Here is a 24557-nt window from a genome sequence, read left to right as displayed (position 1 = left end):
TTTTGTATTGGGTATGGATTATTGTAATCATTTTTGCTTGCATGTTAAGAATTAATAGTTTTCTTTAAAGTATAACTTTTTCAGCTCGTTTTTGTGGTGGCTACAAATTGGAAATCAAAGGGATGGCCATCAATCGGGGAAAGACTAAGCAAGCTGTGGTATATGATAATAAAGGAATACTATTGTGCTATAAGAAATGACAAGCAGGATGGTTTTTGAAAAAATCTGGAAAGACTTACATGAACTGCATAGTGAAGTGAACAAAACCAGGAGAATGACACAGTGAAAACAATATTGTTCAATGAAAAACTATGAATGACTTGGCTAATCTGGGGAATATAATAATCTAACACAATACCAAAGAACTAATAATGAAGCATACTATTTGCCTTCAGAGAAAGAATTGATATTGTTTGAATGCAGACTGAAGCATGCTCTTTTTCACTTTCTTTCATTATTTTCCTAGTATTTGATTCCTTTTGTATACAATTGCTTATAATGGAAATGTTTTACATGATTGTACACATAAAACCTATATCCGATTGCTTACCATCTCAGGGAGGGTGGAAGAGAGGTGAGGGAAGGATGGATAGAATTTGGAACTCAAAAATTTAATTAAAAAACTCCAATTGTTTAAAAAAAGATGTTTAAACATATAATTGGGAAAAATACATATATATTATATATATTATATGTATTATGTATGAAATATATGCATATACACATATGGATATATGGGTGTATGCCTGTGTATGTGTTTGTATAATATAGCTGCTTTTAGCCTTGCAAAGTGGTTTGTTTAAAGTACAACACTTTTTTTCTTCTAAATTTTGCAAATGGTTTCTCTCCTAAACCACAACCCCTACCAACCAATTCTAAGATAATAGCAGCTCCTCTCAAAGAGGTTCTTAGGATATTTATTGGCATCCAGACCCATCCTGAGAGATCTACTCCTTCCCTACATTACTGACTGTATATCATCCTCAGATTAATCATGGAGACCAGTCTGCTATATGTTTCCAACTAGACAATAGATGCCTTCACCTGAAGCCTCTGAAGGTTGGACTTATAGTAAGTATGGGAAGGTTATACATAAGGTGCATGTTGCCCAATCAATTAGTACTCACAAATCTTAAAGAATACCTGAAGAGTGAGCGGTCTCATCCACAAGGATTTCCATCAGAAAAGGAACTTTTTCACTATGTAAGAAGAAGTAATCCAGCCTCAAATTACCTTGCTTCTGAAGTCTCATCTTGTAACTCTTATATTTTCATAAGCATGACCAGAAGAAAAATTTACAGACTTGGAAAAGAGTGTCATTCATCTGAAAATGCCTGAAAAGGAACTGGCAGTATTCACCCCTCTTGCACTCAATGGTCATTTGGGATCTGGATGACTATGATGACTCTCTGGAACAACTTGTGTCCTCCAATAAATCTCACTATAATAAGCATGACTTGGGCACTGGATTTTGCTTTTGCTATTTAGTGGTGAAGAGTAATATTTGCCACATCACTAATGTCTTTCCTCTTCAAACCATCTTTCACACAGATGCCAATGTGATTTTCCTAAAGTCCAGATCAGATCAGGTCATACTTCTACTTAATATACCTCAGAGATTTGTATTTAGGATTGAAGTGACTATATCCTCATCTCCATCTCTTGGCATCCCTAATTTCCTTCAAAGCTCAATTCAAGTGCCACCTTCACTGTTAGTACTATCTCCTCAAATTACATTGTATTTTTTGATATATATTTGATTTGTATTTTTTTTTGATATGTGTTGTCTCCTCCCATAGAATGTAAGCTCTTTAAGGGCAGGAATGATTTCATTTTAGTCTTTGTAAACCCAGTACCAAGGATAGTTCCTGGTATGTAGTGGCCAGTACCTAGGATAGTTCCTGGTATGTACTAGTTGCTTATATAATACTTGATTGATCTGTAACTCACAGCTTACACAGGATTGTAGGTTTAATGATTGAAGAGATATTTGTAGATTTCTATTTATCTCATCTATCTATTATTTTTGCATGGATTGCACACGTATAATCTTTTTGTATATAGGTAGTTAGATAGATAGATATAGATAATTTTAAGTGAGGAAGCAAAGTCCCTATTAACATGAAGGGATTGTCCAAAGCTGAAGTACAGAGAGGACAGGTGGTTCCATAGTTGGGATTTGAACTCAATTCTTTCTGAGTTCAAATTCTGCACTCTATCTACTTTGTTTCTTAAAAGAGAGCCTGTCATGACCTCAACCTGATTGATACTAAGAGTACTGAAGATTTGTTATTCTCTCTTCACCATACAAGACTACACAGTGACCTGTGCATCAGGACTCACAGTCACTTTGAAGGTGATAGCCTTCTGCAGTCCTTCTGGGGAGATCTGGAGCAGTTCCGCCACAACCTGGATCTCCCGGGCGCTCACCACAGAAGCTACTTCCTGGGCATCTGTCTGAGAAATCCAAGTTGACCCAATTAGACTAGGAGAGGGAAACATTTCATCAGAGAGAGCTCTCAGAAGACAGCAAATCCCTGAAAAGGAAAAATGGCTTCCTAGTCTCTCCTGGATCAATTTTAACTCAAGGGGTGAAATGGAGATTAATCTGTTTCTGAGAGGTGTACTAGAGTCAAGTGATTCAAGAAAAATGATTATTACATTTTCAGTGTGAACATCTACATCTTGGAAATCAGCCAAAGCTCCAAATCAGGCCTTACTTTATTGATTTTTGACTTAAGAAAGTGATGAAGAAAATGCTAACATAATGTAGATTAAACTTAAAAGCATGCTGTGGGTTGGAGAGCAAGTTAAACATTTACCAGTCCCTCTCTGCCTTTGCTAGCCTTAGAGAGTTCTGCTAGGTATTCTGAACTGAAAGGCTCAAATCATCACAAATACTTCTCAATGAGAACATGCTGATAACATACATATGAGAAGCCCTGAGGAAAAATGCACTCCAATCATTTTCCTTCTCATTGGGTATGGGACACCTTTTTTTGATTTATACATATCTTTTATGAGTGTTTTGTATATTCTCTCTTCTCTTACAACACAAGCTTCTCAAGGGCAGGAATTATTTTTATTTTTCTTTGTATCACTACAGTACACAGTGCTTGGCATATGGTGCTGTACAAATGTTTGTGAACTAATAGACACAAAGAAGAACAGACATTATATTAGGACCCAGTCTTGCTATCTCACTACAGTCAGAATCCAGTCTGGATCCTTTTCCCTTTCCCTTTATACTGTTACACTTGGCCTAGCAGAACTGTATGGAGCCAGCAATGATTATATTACCACTTCCACTTAAATACATTTACTATATATAGCTTTCCTCTAGATAGAAAGATTATTAATTTCTTCCGATTCAGTGGTCACATCTGTGCCTTTCTGTGGCATTTCTGTGCCTCAGCTGCATTGCCTCCCCCATAGTACTAACAACTGATAGGGGGTTTTAAGGGTATGATCCATACTGGTCCGTCAGGCATCTCTGTTAGGAAACCACAGAATAACTTTCCTTTGTGAATGAAGAGAACTCTTAATAGGATCAACACAGAATCTGGATGAACCAGACTAGTTCTTTGTGCACCAGATCTGAAACACTTTTTCTTTTTTGAGCCTGGGTATACATCACAAAGACCAAAGAGGAGGATGAAGAGGAGAAGGGAAAGAGAGAGAGGAGGAGAGGGAAGAAGAAGAGGAGGAAAGGGAGAAGGAAGAAAAGAGAAGGAGAGGAAGGAAAAAAGGGGAGGAGGAAGAGGAGGAGAAGGAGGGGAAGGAAGAGAGGAGAAAGAGCTAAGAAGGGAGGGAGAGAAAAGAAGGTGAAGGAAAAGAAGAAGGGAAGGAGAGGGAGGGAAGGAGAGAGAGAAATAGAGAGAGGGAGAAAAAGAGAGAGAGAGAGAAAATGGGGCAAAAGATAATAAGGAGCTAAGAAAAAGCAAGCTAAGATCCATTTTTCTTAGGTACCCTAGGGTATCATCTATAACACTACTTGATGTGGCTTTAATATTATGAATCATTTCATAACTGTTAATGTTTGTGCTTGTTAGCCAGAAAAAAAAACCCTAAGCAACTCTCTAAAAGATTGTGCTCCACCTTCATGAGAAGGGACAAGATAGAAAACTTTTTCTAAGAGAATCAGGAAAGATAGAAATTCTATAAGAAGATAGGCAGCTAAGAACACTTGCTAAAGAATAGCAAGGACCCCAGCTTGGGAACCAGAGATTTCTCCAGGAAAAAGGATATAGCTTCAGGAGGCTTCATGTCCTCCTTCATGCCCTCATATTCTCCCTGACTCAGATTGCCCTCTTGCTGCCCAGGGCACCATTTTGCCTAGAGGGGTTGGAGAAAACTACTTTCAACATAAACCTGAGAAATAGGACACATAGTTTCTGGGGGGATACCCCAGGTTGTCCCTTACCTCTATAGATTGTTGTAGTAATAGAGAACTAGAATACATCCTTTGGATAACCTAGAGACAACAGCTTGGTCATTTATTTATCCCCAAGGAACTGGCCTAATATTGGGAATTCTAGGCCAGATTTGAGGGCACAGGAGAAATCAGGATAATTGAGAGGAAACAAGAAATATTTTGAGTATTCAAGGATTTTGTGATTCCCTGGAATCACACACTAGAAAAGGATACGGGGCAGTGACTCAGACCTGAAGAGAGCAAGATTGGAGTTCGTAGGGAGGGGAAGGATGAGGATTCAGACATCTGAGGAGCATGTTGGGGTGGGGTTTTAGGAGTGATCTGGAGAAAAGAGAGAAATCTTCATCACTGTTTTCAAATATCAACCATTCCCCATGTCATCTGTAGGGTTCCTCAAAAAAAAAGTAGGTCTTTAATAATAACTGTGGTTAGACATAAGGGAAAACATTTGACTATCTAAAAAATTAAATACTGGCATAAGTGACAAAGAAAGTGACAAAAAAGTTGATACTCTATTCCTGTTCACTTTGAGGGAAACTAAATATTCTCCATGGGGCATATCTAGACATTCATCTATCTGAAGGCAGGGAGCTGCAACAGAAAGTAAAAACTTTCTTTCTCTAAAATTCTTAAGCTGGGGTCCAGGACTCCCAAGGGGTTTGTGGATAAATTTCAGGGGCTTCTTGAACGTCAATGGGGAAAATTACACTTCCATTTTCATTAACTTCTCATTGAAATTTATCATTTCCTTTAAATATGAAGAGAAAGCATCCATAGTTTTCACCAAAGGGGTCCATGATAGAAAAAAGGTTAAAAATTGCTAGTTGCAAATCATGGGCAGAGATCAGAAAGATCTCTAAGCCAATAGCTTATGACCTTAATATGTAGAAACCTTTACATGTACTCTACGATTTGTCTCTCCCCCTCATCCCCCACCCCCTCCCTGTCCTCCCAAAGTCTCTCCTGCCACAGATTACCTCATACTTTTCAAAGTACACATTGCCCAAATGGAGTATGGAAGACAGAATTCGGAAGATGCTGTCCTGATCTTCAATGCTAAAGTTTAAGACCTCCATGGCACTGAGGAGTCTCTGGAAGTCAGCTTCATCACTTTTACCCAGGATCTCACAGTTGCCACCCTGAGGAAGAAAGGTTAAAAGATCTCTCTCTGTAAATAAATCAGATGTTCTCTCACTAATGTGTTTTCTAGGTTCTTTTAGCCTCCTTGTTATGGCAACTAATTTATATTGGTTAAATTTGTACAGTTGTTCCTTCCATATGGAGAGAATTAGAAGCATGGTACCCTTGTGATCTGGAAAGTCCATATAAAATTGTCTGGCCCTTCCTTTGTACCAGGAAGTTTTTCTTTTTGGAGTATTTACAGTACCTTATTGTGAAATTTGCATTAAGTATTTGATAATAGGGTATATGTAGGTCACCTTTATATATAAGTAAAAATCCTACTAGCCTTTATGTGTTATCTACTGGCTTTCACATTCATTTTTACGAACTTTAACTGTTTATTTATTTTAACTTTTTTAAAAGAAGAAATTGTGCATATTTATGGTACTAAGATATAAAATATGTTGATATCTCACAATACTATACATACATTTTATGCATTTCTAAGTTTTTAAATTTTTTCCATGCCATCTGTTGGACTTTCTGTTATCTGTTGCTAAGATTTGCACAAAATTCCCTCCAAATTCCCACTTAATTTCTTATGTCAATCCTTGATATATTGAAACCCATAATGAAGAAAGTCACAGTGTGGAAGATATATAACATTATTTTAATGGGAGTTGATGCTATTTCTCTTTTCCATTGCCCATTTTTATTGTATCTTTAACTAGTACTATTGTGCTACATTTATACTGTTTTGTATAAAATAGGCATAAAATAGATCTTTTAAAAGATAAAGACAAAATAAATGATATTTTAAAAATGTGATTTCATTTTATCTATTAGTTTTAGAAAAGCCTTTTTCTCACTAAAATATTTTTAATGTAAAGATGCATGCCCCAAAAGTGTTGGGGGGTACCCTCTCAATAAGGAGCTCTGGTTTTGTGCTCCCAAGTCCTGGGTTGAAATCTAGGGGAGTCTCAGTTCTAAACAAGGACATCAGACCTTGAACTCTCTCTTTGCTTTACTGATCTCTTTGAAAATGAAAGGTGAACAAGAAAAACAACATCAATAATAATGCTTGAGTGGAGATGGGAGCATAGTGAGAGGAGAGGGAGGAGGACCTGACAAACAAGCTAGAGTGTCAATCAGTAAGCTAAAGGAAACTTCCACCTGAAGTTAGAGGTTGTACTTGCAGCTCAACCAGAAAGGTCTTTATTCTTCTTAAGGACTGAACATAAGCGCTAGAAACTGGCTGTTCTGAAGCCCAAGGGAGAAGCTCTACTTACTTTCAAGCTGAAATAAGCTGGATTCTAGAACTCTGCTGGGTAGTTATAATTTGCTAACCTATTTAGTGTTTTTACTCTGAAATGATGTTGATATTGCATTTTAAGATTTGCAAAACATTTCAAAAATATGATCACATTTGATAAAATTTTAGAGATGAGGAGACTGAGTTAGACAGAAATTAAGTGCTAAACTTAAAATGATTATATATCCGAGACCACATTGGAACTGAGGTCCTCCTGACAATAGATCTAGCCCTCTATCTATGTACCACCCAGCTGCCCACACTGTGGGAAACCAGACCTTATATCCTAAATAATTTGACGGTATGATATTTCACTGACTCATTCACCCCAGAAGATTCAATTAGGTGAAAGGGACTGGATTTGTGATTTTATTAGTATAGGGAACTTGCAAATGAGGAAACTCCTTCTCCCAAGGTAAGTTGAAACTTCTGCAATTTGTAATCTTAGCAGTGAAAAATTAGGTAGGCTTTAGAGTCACACAACCAGCATGTATCAGTAGCAAGATTTGAATACAATTTTCCTGGCCCAAAGGCCAGCACTCTCTTAATTTTGCTTCTCTAGGGATATGGAGAGACAAATGTGGTGGTGGGGGGAGAAGAGAGGGAGGATGGGTTATAACTCCAAGAGGGGAATTTCCCTTTATTTCTTGGGTTCTAGCAGTGGATAAGACCATCGTTCTATTTGGAGGAAATTCTGACATTTCTATAACAGCTTTGCTCCTGGATAGTCAAGGTGTTTACCTGATTCAGGTAGTAATAGGTCTCAGCTTCCTGGAGACTGAAGGTCTGCTTCAACTGGGCTGGGAGTCCTGCCAACATCTCATAGAATATGTGGTAATTTCGTTCATTCTTGGCCTGTGGAGTCAGGGAGAATGGGGAAGAAGGAAATGAAAGGGAACAGTTTAGCACAGACCTAAGAGCAAGTAGTTTCCCCTGCCCAGCCCACTCCTTCCTCCCACCATATTTGTATCCCTTCAGTGTGGGGAGATACCTGAAACACAATTCGGGATTTTTCTAGGAGATACTGAGACGTTATGGCACCACAAATCAAGCCGCTGGAAAGAAATCAACATTTTGTATTTTTTTTAATAATAGCTTTTTATTTTCAAAATACATGCAAAGATAGTTTTCAACATTCAACCTTGCAAAACCTTGTGCTCCATATGAGAAAACAATGTTTTAAAACAAGTCTGATTCCTCCTCTGAGGATCTTAAAGCACATTAGGGTGCAGAATAGGTGGACAACTTCCCTGCTTAATGACCTTCCTCAGTCTCAGTTCTGAATGTAACCATGAAGGTGGAGGATAGTTAGATATGATAATTTGAGTTCAAGGAAATCTTCTGCTCCCAGATCTGCCCATTTTTTCAAACCCCAAGAAACCCTAGCAAGGGTCCCTACTGGGGAGTTTCTTGGTCCTTGGACTAGATTTTTGAGAGATGATTCTGGGCAAGGAGAGACTGGCAATCTTTGTGGACCCTATTCTTCTCCCACCTCTGTCATATGAGAGGTATAGCAAGAAGGCTAGTGATGATAGATTATGGAATATGTGGAGAAGAGTACAGTATAAGAACACTGGAAAAGTAGGTAAGGCCCAGGTTATATTGGGACATTAAAATTTCCAGAAATAAAACATGAAGAGACTTGCAAGAAATAATGAAGAGCTAAATGAACAGAACCAAGAGAATGTTATATACAGGCCAGTTTCTTAAATTGTGGTTCGCGATCCCATATAAGGTCTTGTAACTGAATATGGGAATTGTGAAATTGTGCTTTATTATCAGTAAATGTTTGATTTGCAAATTGATTTCAAATATCTATATACTGGGATCATGTAAAAATTTCTCAGGTGAAAAAGGGATTGTGAGTAGAAAATATTTAAGAAGCACCAGTACGCAGTAACAGCAATATTTTAAAAACAACTTTAAAATGACTAAGTCAATTAACTTATTAATAAGTTAACATATGAAGGAAATTAACATATGAAGGAAAGTACTATGTGCATCCAGAGAAGGAAATGATAAACAGAAATATGTAGAGAATGATTTCATATATATATGTTTATATATATACAGATATATGTCTATTTATGTGTATATATATATATATATACACAGATATATGTATGTCTATGTATACATATATATTTATATGTTTTCACACGCAAAATATTTTGGGTCTACCCTGTTTCTCAGAGAAAAGGACCAGACTATATCCTAAGCAATAATCCTTTGCCCTCAGGATGATATTACCCATTGGCAAAGTGTATTGCTTGGACCAGTACCAGGTGTTCCCTGAGGGATTTAACTTCCTTTATTTCCCAGGGCTGTCCGTCACATGTTCACAGTCTTCTTCCTTGTCACTAACAGGTACTGCACTCCTGTTTCTGTCACAAAACTCTGGTTCTATGCTCTTCAGGGTGGCCACAATCCCCCAAAACTTGAGATAATGACCATTCCCACCAAACCAAAGAACAACTGTATTGTCCCAAGAAATGCTAAAACTAAATAAGTGGGCCCACCCTTAGCAGCCCTCTCCCTTGGGGGGGTTGGGGGAACTTCTAGCTGCAAATGTCATTTTCCTCACTCTGAAGTTAATTAACATTCTGTTTGTGTCTTGACTCTCCTGTCTCTAACCTGCTCTGTATTGGCTCCTGACTACCCAAAGGTTAGAAAATGCATTTGGACTTATTTTTAAGGGCAATTCACACTCTCAGGAACCTAGCTTTAGAACTAAAAGGGATCCTGCAGGTCAAGTTGAATTCTCTCATTTTACAGATGAGCTAAGAGGATCACAGAGTCCAAAGCAACATTTAAACCCCTCTTGAAGCCAGGCCCAGAGCTCTATCTACTGCATGTTGCTCCTATCTCCTGGTGATCGTACTGCTAAAAATGCTACTCCCTTCCCACTCCTTGGAGGAAGACCCTTGTGGGCCCATGTTCACTCACCTTTCCAAAAAGATCTCTATGAACTTCCCAAAGCGACTGGAGTTGTCATTCCTCACGGTTTTGGCATTTCCAAAGGCTTCTAGCAGGGGGGTAGCCTCAAGGATCTGGCCCCAAGACCACATGGAACAAAACCAACAAATCCATCAGAGAAAAGGTTACAGGACACATGGGGGGGGGTTAGTCTCGGTGATGAAGCCAGCCTCCAGTCAGGACTCTTGCCTCATCCAGGACCTAAGAGCCAGGCTTGAGCAAGGCTGAATCCAACTGGTTTCCTTGAACCTCCTGATTCTTGGTTCCCAAGGCTACACAACCGAAAATGCTGTGTCCCCACTTTGTGTCCCCATTTTTTTGATGGGGACAAGTAGAGAAACAGAGAGATTGCGGGAAGGGTGGAAACATGCTCCCCACCATCTCCAGCTATATATCAGAGTATATATATACTTTTCAGTATATAGAAGGGAGTAAAACATTAAACACTGAAAAGGAAGGAGGGATCCAGGCTGTGTGTATAAAGGCTGATAGAAGGTCCTGAGATAAGGAGCCCCTGAAGTTTATAGAGAAGGGAGACCTGTGAAATTTGACCTGGCCCAAGAAAGACAAGCCAGGAATAGGATTCTGAGATCATTTCTTTTTCCAGAAGAATGTTGGGGTTTTTTTGTTTTTTGTTTTTTGTTTTTTGTTTTTTACCAAAGTTTTTGCTAGACACATTTTTTCCAGGGATTCTGACTAAAACCTTATTTGGAGGAAAAAAGAAAAGCAGGAAAAAGACCTAGTTATCTATTCAAGGATATCGTTTGTACCATTCTCAGCTCAAATTAGTGTTAGGGCATTGCCATCCCCTCAATCATCAACCCCACAGCAAACCAGATCACTGCAAGTCCATCCCACTATAAATACTTCTATAGTGTCTGCTGTCCACTGCACGCCCCTCACTGCTCCCTCCCCACTGCATACTCTTCACTCCCACCCCCACCCTATGTGTTTCCCATTGCTCCCAAAGACCTCCACCAAAGTCTTGGGTTGCGGGATCTGCCCCCAGCTATAAGACCAAAACCCCCAAACCAAACCAAAATAAGGACAATGGCTTTTTCAGGAAGGAGGGATCTAGGAGGTGTGTGTGAGGTGGGAGTTGTATGGGACAATGATGGTTGTAAAAATCATTCTGTTGGACCCAAAGACCTGAAGCTTCCATTCACAGCAAACTCCTTACAGATACTTTAACCTTCTCCTAGTTCCAGCCATTCACCCCATTTATTGCAAGCCCCATGCATTGCCGATCTCCTCCATGCAAATCCACCTCCCTGCAACCTCCCTTCACTTCAGTTCCACCTAATATGACTATTCTCATCACAATTTCACCATCTTCCCCCCCCCCCACACAGTGTTCCAGACCTACCCATGGCTTTAAAGAGCCCTTGTCTATGTTTGGATCAAAAGTACTGCCCCCTGTTTCCCTCCTCCCCAATGCCCACACACGAACACGTGCAAAAGACCATGCATGCATACCAGATCCCATGTACCTTTATCTTCAGGAGCACATGAGTCAGGGAGAAGGATGGGGTCAGGAACAAGTTCTGGGAGTCAACAGTAGGACTGAGAGTCATAGTCCCTACCCCACCCCCATCATGACCTGTTGTCTTAGGCTCTAAGCTGGACCAATTCATTGTTTCCCTATCCATCCAAAAGGGTCAGTTGCAAATCTCAGATAGCTGAGGGGACAAGAAGCTCAGGGTTCTCTTCCTTTTCAATCTCCCTGGCCCTGAGTCGGTCGACAATCCAGAATATATCCATCAGTAGCTAGGGACATTCTGAAGGTCTTATAAATGGACAATCTGTTGATGGACCTGGAGAAGTTTAGCTTGAAGACAATCTTAAAATGTTTGAAAAATTGTCAGTGAGGAAAGCGAGGAGACTATTCTATTGGTTTCAAAAGGCAGAACCAGAACCAAATGGATGAAAAGTTTCAGGGAGACAGATTTGGGGACAACATAAGAATAGATTAGAGTCAAATAAGTGGTAAAGTGGCTTGAAATCTGGACTTGGGGTCAGAGACACAAATTCAAATCTGACCTCATATCCCTACTAACTCTGTGACTCTGTGTCACTTAAGTTTCTTTCTCTGTAAAATGGAGATAATATATAGCACCTAATCTCTCTGTAACAAATGAGATATTATTTGTAAAGCATTTAGCACTGTGCCTGGAACATAGTAGGTGCTTAATAAATTCTGTTTTTTAAAAAATGAACTCGAATAACCAGAACTGTCCAACAAAAAAATGGGCTGTTTTGGGGAGACAATAAACTCTCCATTGCTGAAAATGTTTAAGCGGGAAGTTCCCAACTTTTTTTTTTTTGGCAGCATGGACTCCTTTTTATGTAAATGAGCTTTTAATCAGGAGGACCTTAGTTTAAGTCTAATTTCAGACACCAACTAGCTACTGGGTGATCCTGTAATCACTAAACACTTCTGTTTGCCTCAGTTTCTTTGACAATAAAATGGGAATAATAACATCTATCTCAAAGGGTTGTTGTGAAGATGAGATGAGATAATGTTTGCAAATAAGGACCCTTCCTCAGAATAATGTTTTTAAATGTATAAATTATAGATGATTATAAAGGAACTAATTTTGATTATATTGAAATAAAGATATAAAGATATCTTAAAAACTAGTTCATGGATCCCAGGTTTAAAAACCTTGTACTTTAAGCAGAATATGGAAGACCACCTATCACTTATCAATGACATTTTGCATAGAATAGTGTTCAAGAGAATGTTTAAAGTCTCTTCCAATTTGGAAATGTTATGATTCTGTGAATATGTGCAGAGACCTCTAAATCAGGGCTAATTTCCACCAATTCCATCTCTGACTTCCCAGTTACCAAGCTCCAACAAAATCAAATTTGATTTGACCTAGGAGAGAAGCTCTAGTTTAGTAATGAAAACACCAGAGGAGTTTTGGAGCAGTAAGGCAACTTAGAAGTCATTAATCTCGAGGTCCCATATTCTGTGACTGCTAATGTTCCACAAACTCTGATACAAGTACACTCAAGAAAATACAAATGGGCACAGCTTGTCAAGAACTCAGCTGTCACTGATCTCATAATACAAGATCATCGTTGCTTAAACCTTTGTTGTTCTCTGTGACAAATACTTTGGTTAGCACAGTCCAGAATCTAAATGCTTTTTTCCCTAATTATTTCTTCATTCTGCCCTCACTCTCTTCGTCTGCTTCTTTATAACTCACACAGTTTTTCATTTTCTGAAATTGAGGGGTGAATCTAAAATAACCAGACTGGAGTTTCTGGCGTTCCCATCCTTCCTCAGAGTGTGAGAGAAGCCAGTGCCTGTGTTGGAGCCATTGGCCACCATTGCTATCTCCTTGTCCTCTGGAAATAATCTCATTTGCCTTCTGGAAACTGAGGCTGTGAGAAAGAGGGAAAGACAGAAGCTCCACACCATGCATTAGGAGAGCCAGGACTAGAAATCCGCTTTTATTGATCATCATCTGCACCAGCAGCTACGGCTGACACTGCAAACTTTTATTGGAGACACTGTGCTAACTAAGAGGAGACAGGGGCAGTAGATAGAGCATTTGGAGAGGACCATGGAGTCAGGAGGACTCGAGTTCAAATCCAGCCTCATATACTAGCTATGTGAATTTAGGCAAGTTACTTAATTCAAAAAAATAGATAAGAGAATACAAAGAAGTCTAAGATACAGTTTCTGAATTTATGATTTAGCCTCTGCCTTCTGGATTCCACAGGATCTCAGCAAAAGCTACAGGGACAGGGGATGAGCATATCAACAAGGGCAGCAAAGAGTTATCATGAGCTTTTACCAGCTTTCCCTGTAGCTGTTCTCTCTCCAAAAAAAAAAAAAAAAATCATTCAATTTCTTCTACCCAACAGCAAATGGAAGTTCCTGAGCTGACCCAGCTTCAGGGATTTGTGCAGGAGCAAAGAATCAGCCTTGGATGAAAGTAGAACTCAGCAGCACTAACCCTGCTGTAATGTTATAGGAATAGAAAGAGAGAAAAAAAAGATTTTCAGAGAGAAAGCTAAAGAAGAGTTTCTATAACAGCACAGACTCTCTCACCAATTCAAAACAGCTAAAAAGGTAAAACAAAAGAACCAAAGAAAGCATAGATGTATTCTTAGCTAAAAGAGAGTAATGGAAATAAATCCAGAAAAGAAAAATGGGGAGGGGAACAACATAGAGATTGAGGAAATAATTAAATAAAACAATAATTTTTGTAAACAATTAAAGATTAATTAAAAACAAAATAAACTCTTAATACAGTAAAGAAAATCTATGGTGTTTGTAGCAGGTATAAATAGACCCCAAGAAAAAATAATGGGATGATAAGAACAATGAGAATATTTTGAAAGTTTAATCATCTGAAGGGTTCTTTAGGACTTTAGGAATGACTAAAATGGTGACATATTAGATTCCAGAGGAGGCCAAATTAGCACCTGCACCTCAGAACCCAAAAAATCATGAGACATGTGCTGTTTAGGAAAAAACTGATCTGGAAAACAAATCAAGGAAGAAGAAAATTTAAGAATTGTTGGACTACATTGTCACCACTATTATTCAACATAATACTATAGATGTTAGTTATAGCAGTAAGATAAGAAAAAGAAATTGAAAGAATAAAAAATAAACAATGAGGAAATGAAACAACCACTCTTTGCAGATGATATGATAGAATACTTATAGAACCCTAAAGAATCAACTAAAAACTAGTTAAAACAATTAACAACTTCAGCAAAAATAAACCCACACAAATTATTAGCATTTCTATGTATTACTAACAAAACCTAGCAAGAAGAAATAGAAAGAGAAATTCCATTTAAAATATCTATAGACATTATAACATACTTGGTTGCCACAAAATACTGCCAATACAAACCCAGGGATTATATGAACAAAATTACAGAAACACTTTTCACACAAATAAAGACAGATCTAAACAATTAAAGAAATATCAATAGTTCATGGGTAGGCAGAGCCAATATAATAAAAATTATATTTCTACATGTTAGTTTATTTATTCAGTGGCATACCAACCAAACTGCCAAAGACTTATTTTATAGAGCTAGAAAAAAATAACAAAATTCATCTGGAAGACAAAAGGTCAAGAATATCAAGGAAATCAATAAAAATATTTATAGGAAGATGATTTTGCAATTCTAGATTTCCAACTGTATTATAAAATAATAATCATCAGATTATTTTGGGACCCAATGAAAGAGTGGTGGATCATTGGGACAGATTAGTTACACAACAGACAATGATAAATTACCATAGTAACCTAGTGTTTGATAAACCCAAAAATCCAAGTTTTGGGGCTAAGATCTCACTATACAACAAAAGTACTAGAAAACTGGCAAGCAGTTTGGCAAAACCTAGGTATAGCTTACATCTCATATCAAGATAACATCAAAATAGAGAAATTATTTGGATATAAAAGGTGATATCATAAGTAAACCAGGAAAGTGTAGGACAATGTACCTGTCAGTTTTATGGATAAAAGTTTCTGACCAAAGAGACAGAGAAGAGCATGGGAAGTAAAAATAGATAATTTTGATTAAATGTTCCTCAAATATATATAAAACTGAGGCAAATCTATCATAAATAAGAACTATTCTCAAGTTGATTGATAGTCAAAGGATATGAACAGGCAATTTTCAGAAGAAAAAATCAAAGATTAATAGTCATAGGATATGAACATGCAGTTTCATAAGAAGGAATCAAAGCTATCAATAGTCCCATGAAAAAAATGCTTTAAGTCACTACTGATTAGAAAAGTACAAATTAAAACAATTCTGAAATGCTACCTCACATCTATTAGATTGTCTACCATTGCAGAAAAGTAAAATGACAAATACTAGAAGGGATGTAGAAAATAATAAACTGTGAACAATTATCTATTCTGATCAAGGCAATGATCCAAGACAAAGGACCCATGATGAAAAATACTATTCACTTCCAGAGAGAGATTAACTCTGAATGCAGATTGAAGCATATTTTTTTTAACTTTATTTTTCTGGGGTGGGGATGGAGAGTCAGTATGTGTTTTCTTTTGCAACAAGGCTAATGTGGAACTATGTTTTGCATGACTTCACATATATAATCAATATTAAATTGCTTGCCATTACAAGGATGGGGTAAAGGTGAGAGAGAGCCAGGGAATTTGGAATTCAAAAAAATTTTTAGAAATGATTGTTAAAATGTTTTTATATATAATTGGGAGATATTTATGAAATAAATTTTTAAAAAGAATCATTGGACTAAACATTAATTGAGACCAAACCCAAACCACTAGGATAACCATATTTCAAAAAATCATAAACAAAAATTGCTCATTTTTTAAACAAAATCAAACAAAAATTGTCCAATTGTGTCCCTTTAAGCAAAGGGAAAACAAAAAGGATTCGTTGATCAATTCCTTAAAGAAATCCCAAATTCCTCTGAGAAATATTCTACCCTGAGTCCTCTCTTCTTTTTCTTCTAAACTTTTTCACTCTCTTAAGTTCTCGTCAGTTCAATGATCGTATCTATGCAGACAATTCCTATCCTAAAACAGCTAATTTTAATCTCTCTCTTGAGTTCCAGTCCCAGATCATGCTTTTTGGACATCTCAAACTATATGTCCAGTAATCACCTCAGAATCAACATATCTAAAACAGAACTCATTACCTTTCCAAATTTACCACTCTAGAGCACATTTAAAGATAAGGCAATCCCTTTGCTATATAATCTTTTTGGAAAAAAGTTAAGAAAGAAGCCATTAATCTTCTTTCATGAGACAATTATTGTCCTGATGATCAAAGCAGAGAATGAAAACTATAGCCCAATATCAATGCAAAAATACTAAAATCTCTAATATCAAACACTAGCATTATTTGTAATGTAGACATTGGAAGTTTCTGCAATAAAACCGAAGAAGAGCAAGAATACCCTGAGCCTGCACTCTCATACCACTAGAAATACTAGCTATGTCAATGACAGGAAAAAAGAAACTATAGGAATTAGAATAGCTAAAGTAAAAGCTGTTACTCTCATTTGAGGATGATATGATGATTTACTTAGAAAGCCCAAAGAGTCAATGAAAAAATTAATCAAGGCAATTAATAGATTCAATCCAGTTAAAGAATATTACAGAAGTCCACAAAATTCATCATCCTTTCTACAAATTATTCCCCCGAAAAAAAAAAACAGAAAAAAAGACAGGAAAGAAATTTCATTTAAGATAACGGCGCAATGTATTAACTCTCTGAAAATTAACCTGCCAAGACATACTTAGGACTTGTAAAAATATAACTATGAGATAATTTTTATAGGAAAAAAAGAAGCCCTAAATAATTGAATATATAGTACATGTTCATGCCTGGATCACACCGATACAGTAAAAATGATTATACCACTTATATTATTCTACAGATTTATTCTTATCAATAGATTTATTGAAGAGGCATTTCATAGGACTAGATAAAATAATAAGAATCTTCATTTTGTGAGGTCAATGGTCAGGCTATATCAAGGCTATAAAACAACCAAAAAAAGTTGTAGGAATCACACTTAAAATGATACTATGAAGCAGTATTTATCAAAACTGCCTTGTCTTAGATAAAATACAAAATTTAATAGAATAAACTAGATAAGCAGGACTTAGGAACAAAAATTCCCAGCATGCTAGTGCTTCACAAATCCAAGAAAGCAAATTGCTAGGATAAGGATGAGGCTGCTGGGAAAACTGGCAATTATTTTGCCCCTCAAATAAGTTTAGATCAGCATTTTATGCTTTAGGCAATAAGATATTCCAAACTGATTTCATGGAAATATAAGAAATAGCACTATCAAAATGTCAGGATCATGGAAAGTTAGATCTTTCTTAAAAATGAGAAATGATTATATAATAAATTTAATGTAATATAATATTTATAATATATTATTTATTAATCATTTATAATACATAATATTTATATATAAGTAATTATTTTTCTGATTATGAGAAAATGGATGGAGACCAGACACAGGGCATAGTGAATAAAGGATCAGCCTCAGCACTAGGAAAAACTGGGTTTCAAATCCCTTCTTGGATATATACTAACTCTGTGATTCTAAGTAAGAACTTTTAACTTCATAGTACTCTAGGAAAGTTTCTAAGGCTTTAAACAATAGAGAAGGTGAAGGTGCTGACCTACATTGTTGGAGGGCATTCCTCCTCCAGGAATTCCTTATACCAATGAAATCATGGGTCTAGTTCTTATCCCTAATAATGGATAAGGGGAAATATATAACTACTTAAAATATGGAAGGAAAAATAAAGAATTGGCAGTTTGTAATACTGCATAAAATTAGAAAAGCTTTTGCATAAATATAATCAATTCAGCTAAAGCCAGAAAAAGATAAATGAAATAGAGAAAATTCATTTAAAAAAACTGACACAAATTTAACATTCAAAAATCTATAGGGAATTAGCATAAACCTATAAGATAAGGATTATTTTTCAATAAAGGATATAAATAGATTTGGCAATTGGGATTAGGTAATTTACCCAGGTCATAGAGCTAATAGAGTGTCCAAGGTTATATTTGAACTCAAGTCCTATATATAATATCTCCAAAGCTGTGTTCTATCCACTGTGCCATCCTGATGTCTTAATATAAATTGTTTTCAAAAGAGACTGCTGATAGTATAGTAGATATTCTGGGTTCAAATCCAGCCTTAGACCGTTATTAGCTATGTGACCCTGGGCAAATACCTTACTTTTTATTTGCCTCAGTTTCTAAAATGGAGATAATAATAGCACTTACCTCCTGGGGTTGAAACAATATTTGTAAAGTGCTTAGCATAGTGCCTTACATGTAGTAGAATCTATAGAAATGCTGGCTATTATTACTACTACTACTTACAAATAACAGTAACCATCTTTTGTAAAGATCCTAAAAGGATTTTTGGAGAGACATTTGGTGATCTTATGAGCTCTTGTGGGTTTAATTATCATCACTGTGCTGATGACTTTGAGATCTAAATATCCAGTCCTCATCTTTCTATAGTCTTGCACCACCAATTGACTTTTGGACTTCTCAAGTGGGATGTTATATGGAAATCCCAAACTCAAGATTTCCAGAGCACACTAATTTGCTGCTGGTGAAATTGTGAATTAGCTCAAAAACTGTGCAAAACAATTTGGAATCATGGAGGAAATTATTCATATCCTTTCATTCAGAGATTCCATTGTTGGGACTATGTCCCAGTCAGATTATTTTATAGAAATCTTACATGCACAAAAATGTCCAGAGCAGCATTAGGGAAGAGGATAAGCATTTAAATAGTGGCTTATATGTGTTGTGCACAGGGTAAGTGTTTTTATAAATATGATTCTGGGAGATAGTTGCTATTATTATCCTCATTTTATTGTTGAGAAAACTGAGGAAGTCAGAGATAAAATAATTGATTCCATTCAGAGTTAGTAAGTATCTGAGGCTGGATCTGAACTCAGTTCTAGATTTCAAGTTCACCATTTTATCCACTGTGTCACCTAGGTTCATAATTTGTGATAATTAAAAACTGAAAACAAAATCAGTTTCCAGTGGCTAATGGCTGAACAAATAATGATATTGGATTTGTGTAAATTTACTATACTATAGTGAATGACAAATATGAAGAAATCAGAGAAAGATGATATGGCTTGTATGAAATAATGCAGAGTATACTCTGGCATATATAGAGAGCCAAAAGATCAATAAATTTAAAATAAACAGTAAATATAAAGATGAAAATAATGTTAAAACGAAGCAACAAAACTATGGTGAAAAATCTCATTATTGACTGCCAACATTGAAGAACATTTTTCTTCTTCCTGAAATCCTTTTCAGAAGGGATTGGCTAGAGTAAAAATCAAATCTGTTTTGGTTGGGAAAAGCTGGGGAATAATGGTACCACTCACAGGAGAATGGAAGCCAGTCAAAAAGAAGTAACTACTCATGGCTAAGCATCTTCTATCTCTAAGTATGTATAGTGTTTTATATATCACAAAATCTTTATATATTTATGATCTTTCCAGAATTTCACTGTAGCTCAATGAAGTAGACAGAGCAATGTGCTTACTACTTGACAAATGAGGGCTATGTGATACAGTGGAAAGAAGTTTGGATTGGGAGCCAAAGATCGTGGATTCAAATCTCTCCTCTGACACATATTTTCTGTGTGAACGACTCTTAGCAGGTCATTCAACTTCTCAGTGGACCTATGCAACTCTAATGGTTTGTATTGATAAAAAGGAATCTCCTTACTGGGAATTTCCTGCACCCAATGAAGCCAAAGGACTGAATCACCCAAAATTAAATAAATAAAAGAGGGAGAAACACCAAAAAAAAAGGAGGGAGAACCCCTAAAATAAATAACTAAAAGGAGTTGAACTAAAAGAACTCAGTGCTCCCTCCCCACTATAAATCTATGGTTCTGAAGTGGGTTACAAGATCCCATCATGACAGCAACAATTCTGGGACTAGAACTAGGTTTTCTGACTCCCATCCCAAAAGTACATTTCCTTTCACCAGTAGTTCAGACTGATATAAAATTCTCCTCTTTCTGGAGTTCTCTAAGAGTAAAGAATTCACAGATTTTCCAGCAAGTCATGCCCAATGTGATGAATCCAGAGCAGGCTGGAGGAAGAGAGATGATACCCTTACCTGCTGCATAATGTCCCGCTTCTGGTTCATGGTGGCTAGATAGCGTAGGATAAGCTTTGTGGCTTCAGTTTTTCCTGAACCGCTTTCCCCACTAAATTAAAGACAAAAACCCAAGTAAAAAGGAGAATAAAAGGATTAGGAATGAAAGCTGGTTCATTCCTAATGAAGAAGAACTAAATTGATTCCATCTAGGGTCAACCTTAACAATCTAGAACCTATATGACAAAGATATTCTTATGAAACTATGACACTTATGATAGAGCACTAGACCTGAAGTTAGAAGGCCCTGACTTCAAAATCTGGCCTCAGACACTTATTGTGTGATCCTTGGCAAGCAACTTAACTCTTCTTTGACTCAGTTTCCTCATCTGTAAAATGGGAATAATAATAATAGTCCTTACTTCCCTGGATCATCATGAGGATCAAATGAGGTAAAAATTGTAAAGCATTTAGCACAATAGCTGGCACATAGTAAGCACTATTTAAATGTTAGCTATTATTATTGTTCCTCATATGTAAAATAAGATTAATTATAGCACAGACGTGTAGATCAAATGAGATAATAATTGTAAAGCACCTGCACATAATGGATGCTATTATTATTCTAGCTATTATTATTATTATTATTATTTGCTATTAAAGATGTGGTAGAATTGAGATATTGAGAAACCACAAAATGTGATCACAATCTTGGTATTTTCCACTGTTATTTCCATTGTAAAACCTATAAAATGTAAAGCTATGTCATGTAGAAGTGGAGCAGAGCTCAAAACAATGTGATTGTTTTTTCTTGTTCAAACAAATAATATTATCATTTTATGTGACTTTTATGAGTCTTATAGATAGTTTAGGTACTATATTTCTTTACCAGGAATCATAGTTTTGGAATTTTATGGCCCCAGACCATAGGCACAGTCTGTGAAGCAAGAAGGGGTGAGCAACAGAGAAATGGGAGAGGGGGGTCCCTTTTGACAAATAGAGACAATAAACATGTCCAAGGTCACATAGCAATTTGGGGGCTAAAACTCAGAAATTTGATTTTCTTTATAAACTAAACAAATGACAAGACCATACGGAAGCTCAGAAGTAGGGACTAGGTTTGGAAAGTACGCAACACACTCCTTTCTCCACTTTCTTGAGGTTCTTCCTCTTACCTGATGATAATACACTGGTTGTGTTTAGCATCCAGCATTTTAGTGTAAGCAAGGTTGGCAGTCGCAAAGAGGTGCCTGCAAAAGACAAACAATTTTCTCTTTATTCTTCCTGGAAATGTGGATTTTGACAAACTCCCAGGGTAAGGATGGTATATGATGGGAGAGGGGGTGGCAGTAGGAAAGGTAAGAAGGCAGGAGTATGGAACAAAAGAACAAGAGGAAAGGAAGATTCTAGCACCCATGAATTGAAACCATCTCAGAAATATGGATTTCCTCTATCAAAGGAGCTTCCTGGGAAGATATATCACCATCTTTCAATCAGGGTCCAGTGTACATGATTTGAAGGAGGTGAAAGGTATGCTTCAAACTGGGTTTCAAGGGACCTTCGCAGGTACTCATGCTGTTGTAGCCACTTTAAGAATCAGACACCAGTGATTTCAGAAGCTTAGGCAGGCCCCTTAAACTCAGTTGCACTTGCAATTCTTCATCCCAAAGTTCTCTTCTAAGGAGTCCATTTCTGGTCACTTGACTGGACATTCATTACTGGCTTTTTTCCTTTCTCCTTGATTCTTTTGTTGGCATCATCTCTCCCTTTCTGGTCTTGGACCTGGTTCTCTATACAGATTCATCATTTGACTGCAACACATGACCTATCAGATTTTTCTTTCTCTATTCTTCCTTCCCCAAATACATTCTTGATAAACTCCCTTTAAGGAAAGAGCTTGGTCAGACCCTGAACTTGTTTTACTTCTGACACTTATCTATATATTCTAAGGCAAATAACTTTCCATTTAAGAGAAGCTGAATGAACTAAATGGGCCTCTGAGGTCTTTTCTAGATGCGATGCCCCAGAATCCTTTGAACAGTTTGACTAGGGCATTCCATTTTTGGTTACTCCCTGTCTACAACCTGGCATTATCCATGGCAGAACAAGAATATGTTGTCAAGAGTGTAAAAGTGTGATGTATTAACTTAGTGAATGTATACACAATAGTCTGACACAGCTCTATAAAGCTCCAACTGGGACCCTTATTGTTATTGTTGTTAATAATAACAATAACTCATATTTTATTTAATAGATAACTTGTGAAACAGATGGTGCAAACTGTTTTCCCGATTTCAAATGTGAGGAAACAGTCTGAGAAAGATTTTAAGTGACTTATCCATGAAAGAAGGAAGGAAGGAGGGAAGAAAAGAAGGAGAGAAGAAAGGAAGGAAGAAAGGAAGGAAGGAAGGAAGGAAGGAAGGAAGGAAGGAAGGAAGGAGAGAAGGAAGAAATGAAGGAGAGAAGGAAGAAAGGAAGGAAAGAAGGAAAGAAGAAAAGAAGGAAGGTAGGGAGAGAGGGAGAGAAGAAGGAAGCATTTATTAAGTGCTTCTCATGCATAGAACACTATGATAAAACAGTGAGGATACAAATAGAAAAGTATGACATATGGTCACATAGTGTCAGAGCCAAGATTAGCTGTCTTCTCAGCACCCTTGATATTTTCCTACACTAATGAAGCTGGTTATGAATGCTCTGAATGAAATCCCTTTTCTAGGGGATTGGTAATCCCATCCAACCTATTATGTGTGTGAATTCTATTTCATTATAGGGACTCATGTGTTGTCTCTGATTTTGGAGTAGAGACCTTCAATCTTAGTACCCAATTTATAGGTGCATCTTGTGGGATTAGTAAGATTTGAAAGCTACTCCTCTCAAGTGATGTTAACCAACATGGGGGGCCCATATTGGAGGCAGAGGCCAATGATGGTAACTTGTTAACACATTAACTTATTTTTAGGTCATACTCAATTTTAACAAGTCTGAGTTTCTACCTTTCTTCTCCATTAAAAAAAAAAAAGCAATTCAGAGCTGACCCTGGCCCTTATTAGCCCCCACAAATCCCCTTCCTCTCCAGGATTTTCTAATAATTCATGCTCTTTGATCTGGGATTTCCCCATCTTTGCGCTTTATTTTTAGATTTTCTTTGTTATTCAGGTCCCACCTCAAGTCCAAAAATCTCTTCTCCAATTCTCCAATTTACAGTGATGCTACTTATCTCCATTCTTTATGCTATCATAATAGTCACTTACTAGAAGGCTTGTACAACCAACACTAACTATCATGCTTCTCACATGTTAGACATGTGACTCCATGTGTGGCGGCCCCCCCCCAGGACCATAGGGTCTTTAAAAGCAGGAATTAAACTTCCTCTTCTTCCTGTGTCTCCTGAAGTATAATCTAGCACAAGGCTAGGGAGGTGGAAGGTATTCAGTCACTTTAGGTTGCTAACTCTAATTCTTAACCTGGGTTCTGTGAACTTGGCTTTTAAAATATATGTTCAATATTTGAATTTTAAAAATATATAAATAATAAAAATTATAAATAAAATCATTTAAATAAAACTATTTATATTTAAAATATTTAGATTTTGATAACTGTATTTCAATATAATTGGTTTATTTTGAAATAGGCAGCTAAGTGACATCAGGAATAGAGTACCAAGCCCAGACTCAAGAAGATCTGAATTTAAATCTAGTCTCAGATTAATTTCTGGCTGGCTCAATTTCCTCAACTGTAAAAATGGGGATAATAACATCTAATCTCTCAGGGTTATTCTGAGGATAAAATGAGATAGCATTTGTTTAAAAAAAAAAAAGAAGCATTTAGCACAGCGCCATAGGGTGCTATATAAATGTTTATTCCCTTTCCTAAGCTTATGTATTTTATTTTATGCATTTGAAAACATAATTTAGAGACATAATTTTAATAATAAAATCCCTGAAAGTTTAGAGTAGAGAGAGACTATTAGGATGAGGTAACATTAATATAGGATAATAATAATAATATAATAATAATATAGGAAAAGCAGGTCTATAGCATTCATTGGACTATCAAAGG

The 24557-nt window shown here is 36.7% G+C and overlaps 1 protein-coding gene across 1 annotated transcript in view; it reads right to left on the bottom strand.

Annotated features, from left to right (window-relative positions):
- MYO15A (myosin XVA) overlaps positions 1-24557 on the bottom strand; it is a 60014-nt gene that overhangs the window by 22339 nt on the left and 13118 nt on the right. The window contains exons 6-12 of the mRNA XM_051997830.1: positions 21674-21748; positions 20514-20610; positions 9816-9919; positions 7861-7924; positions 7611-7724; positions 5413-5574; positions 2344-2457 (exon numbers count right to left, since the gene is read on the bottom strand). Coding sequence (XP_051853790.1) covers positions 2344-2457; positions 5413-5574; positions 7611-7724; positions 7861-7924; positions 9816-9919; positions 20514-20610; positions 21674-21748 — 730 coding nt within the window. The remainder of the gene's footprint in view (positions 1-2343; positions 2458-5412; positions 5575-7610; positions 7725-7860; positions 7925-9815; positions 9920-20513; positions 20611-21673; positions 21749-24557) is intronic.

This window comes from Antechinus flavipes, chromosome 1, assembly GCF_016432865.1.
Source record: "Antechinus flavipes isolate AdamAnt ecotype Samford, QLD, Australia chromosome 1, AdamAnt_v2, whole genome shotgun sequence".
Lineage (NCBI taxonomy): Eukaryota > Metazoa > Chordata > Mammalia > Dasyuromorphia > Dasyuridae > Antechinus > Antechinus flavipes.
This window is presented reverse-complemented; position numbering and strand designations above follow the sequence as displayed.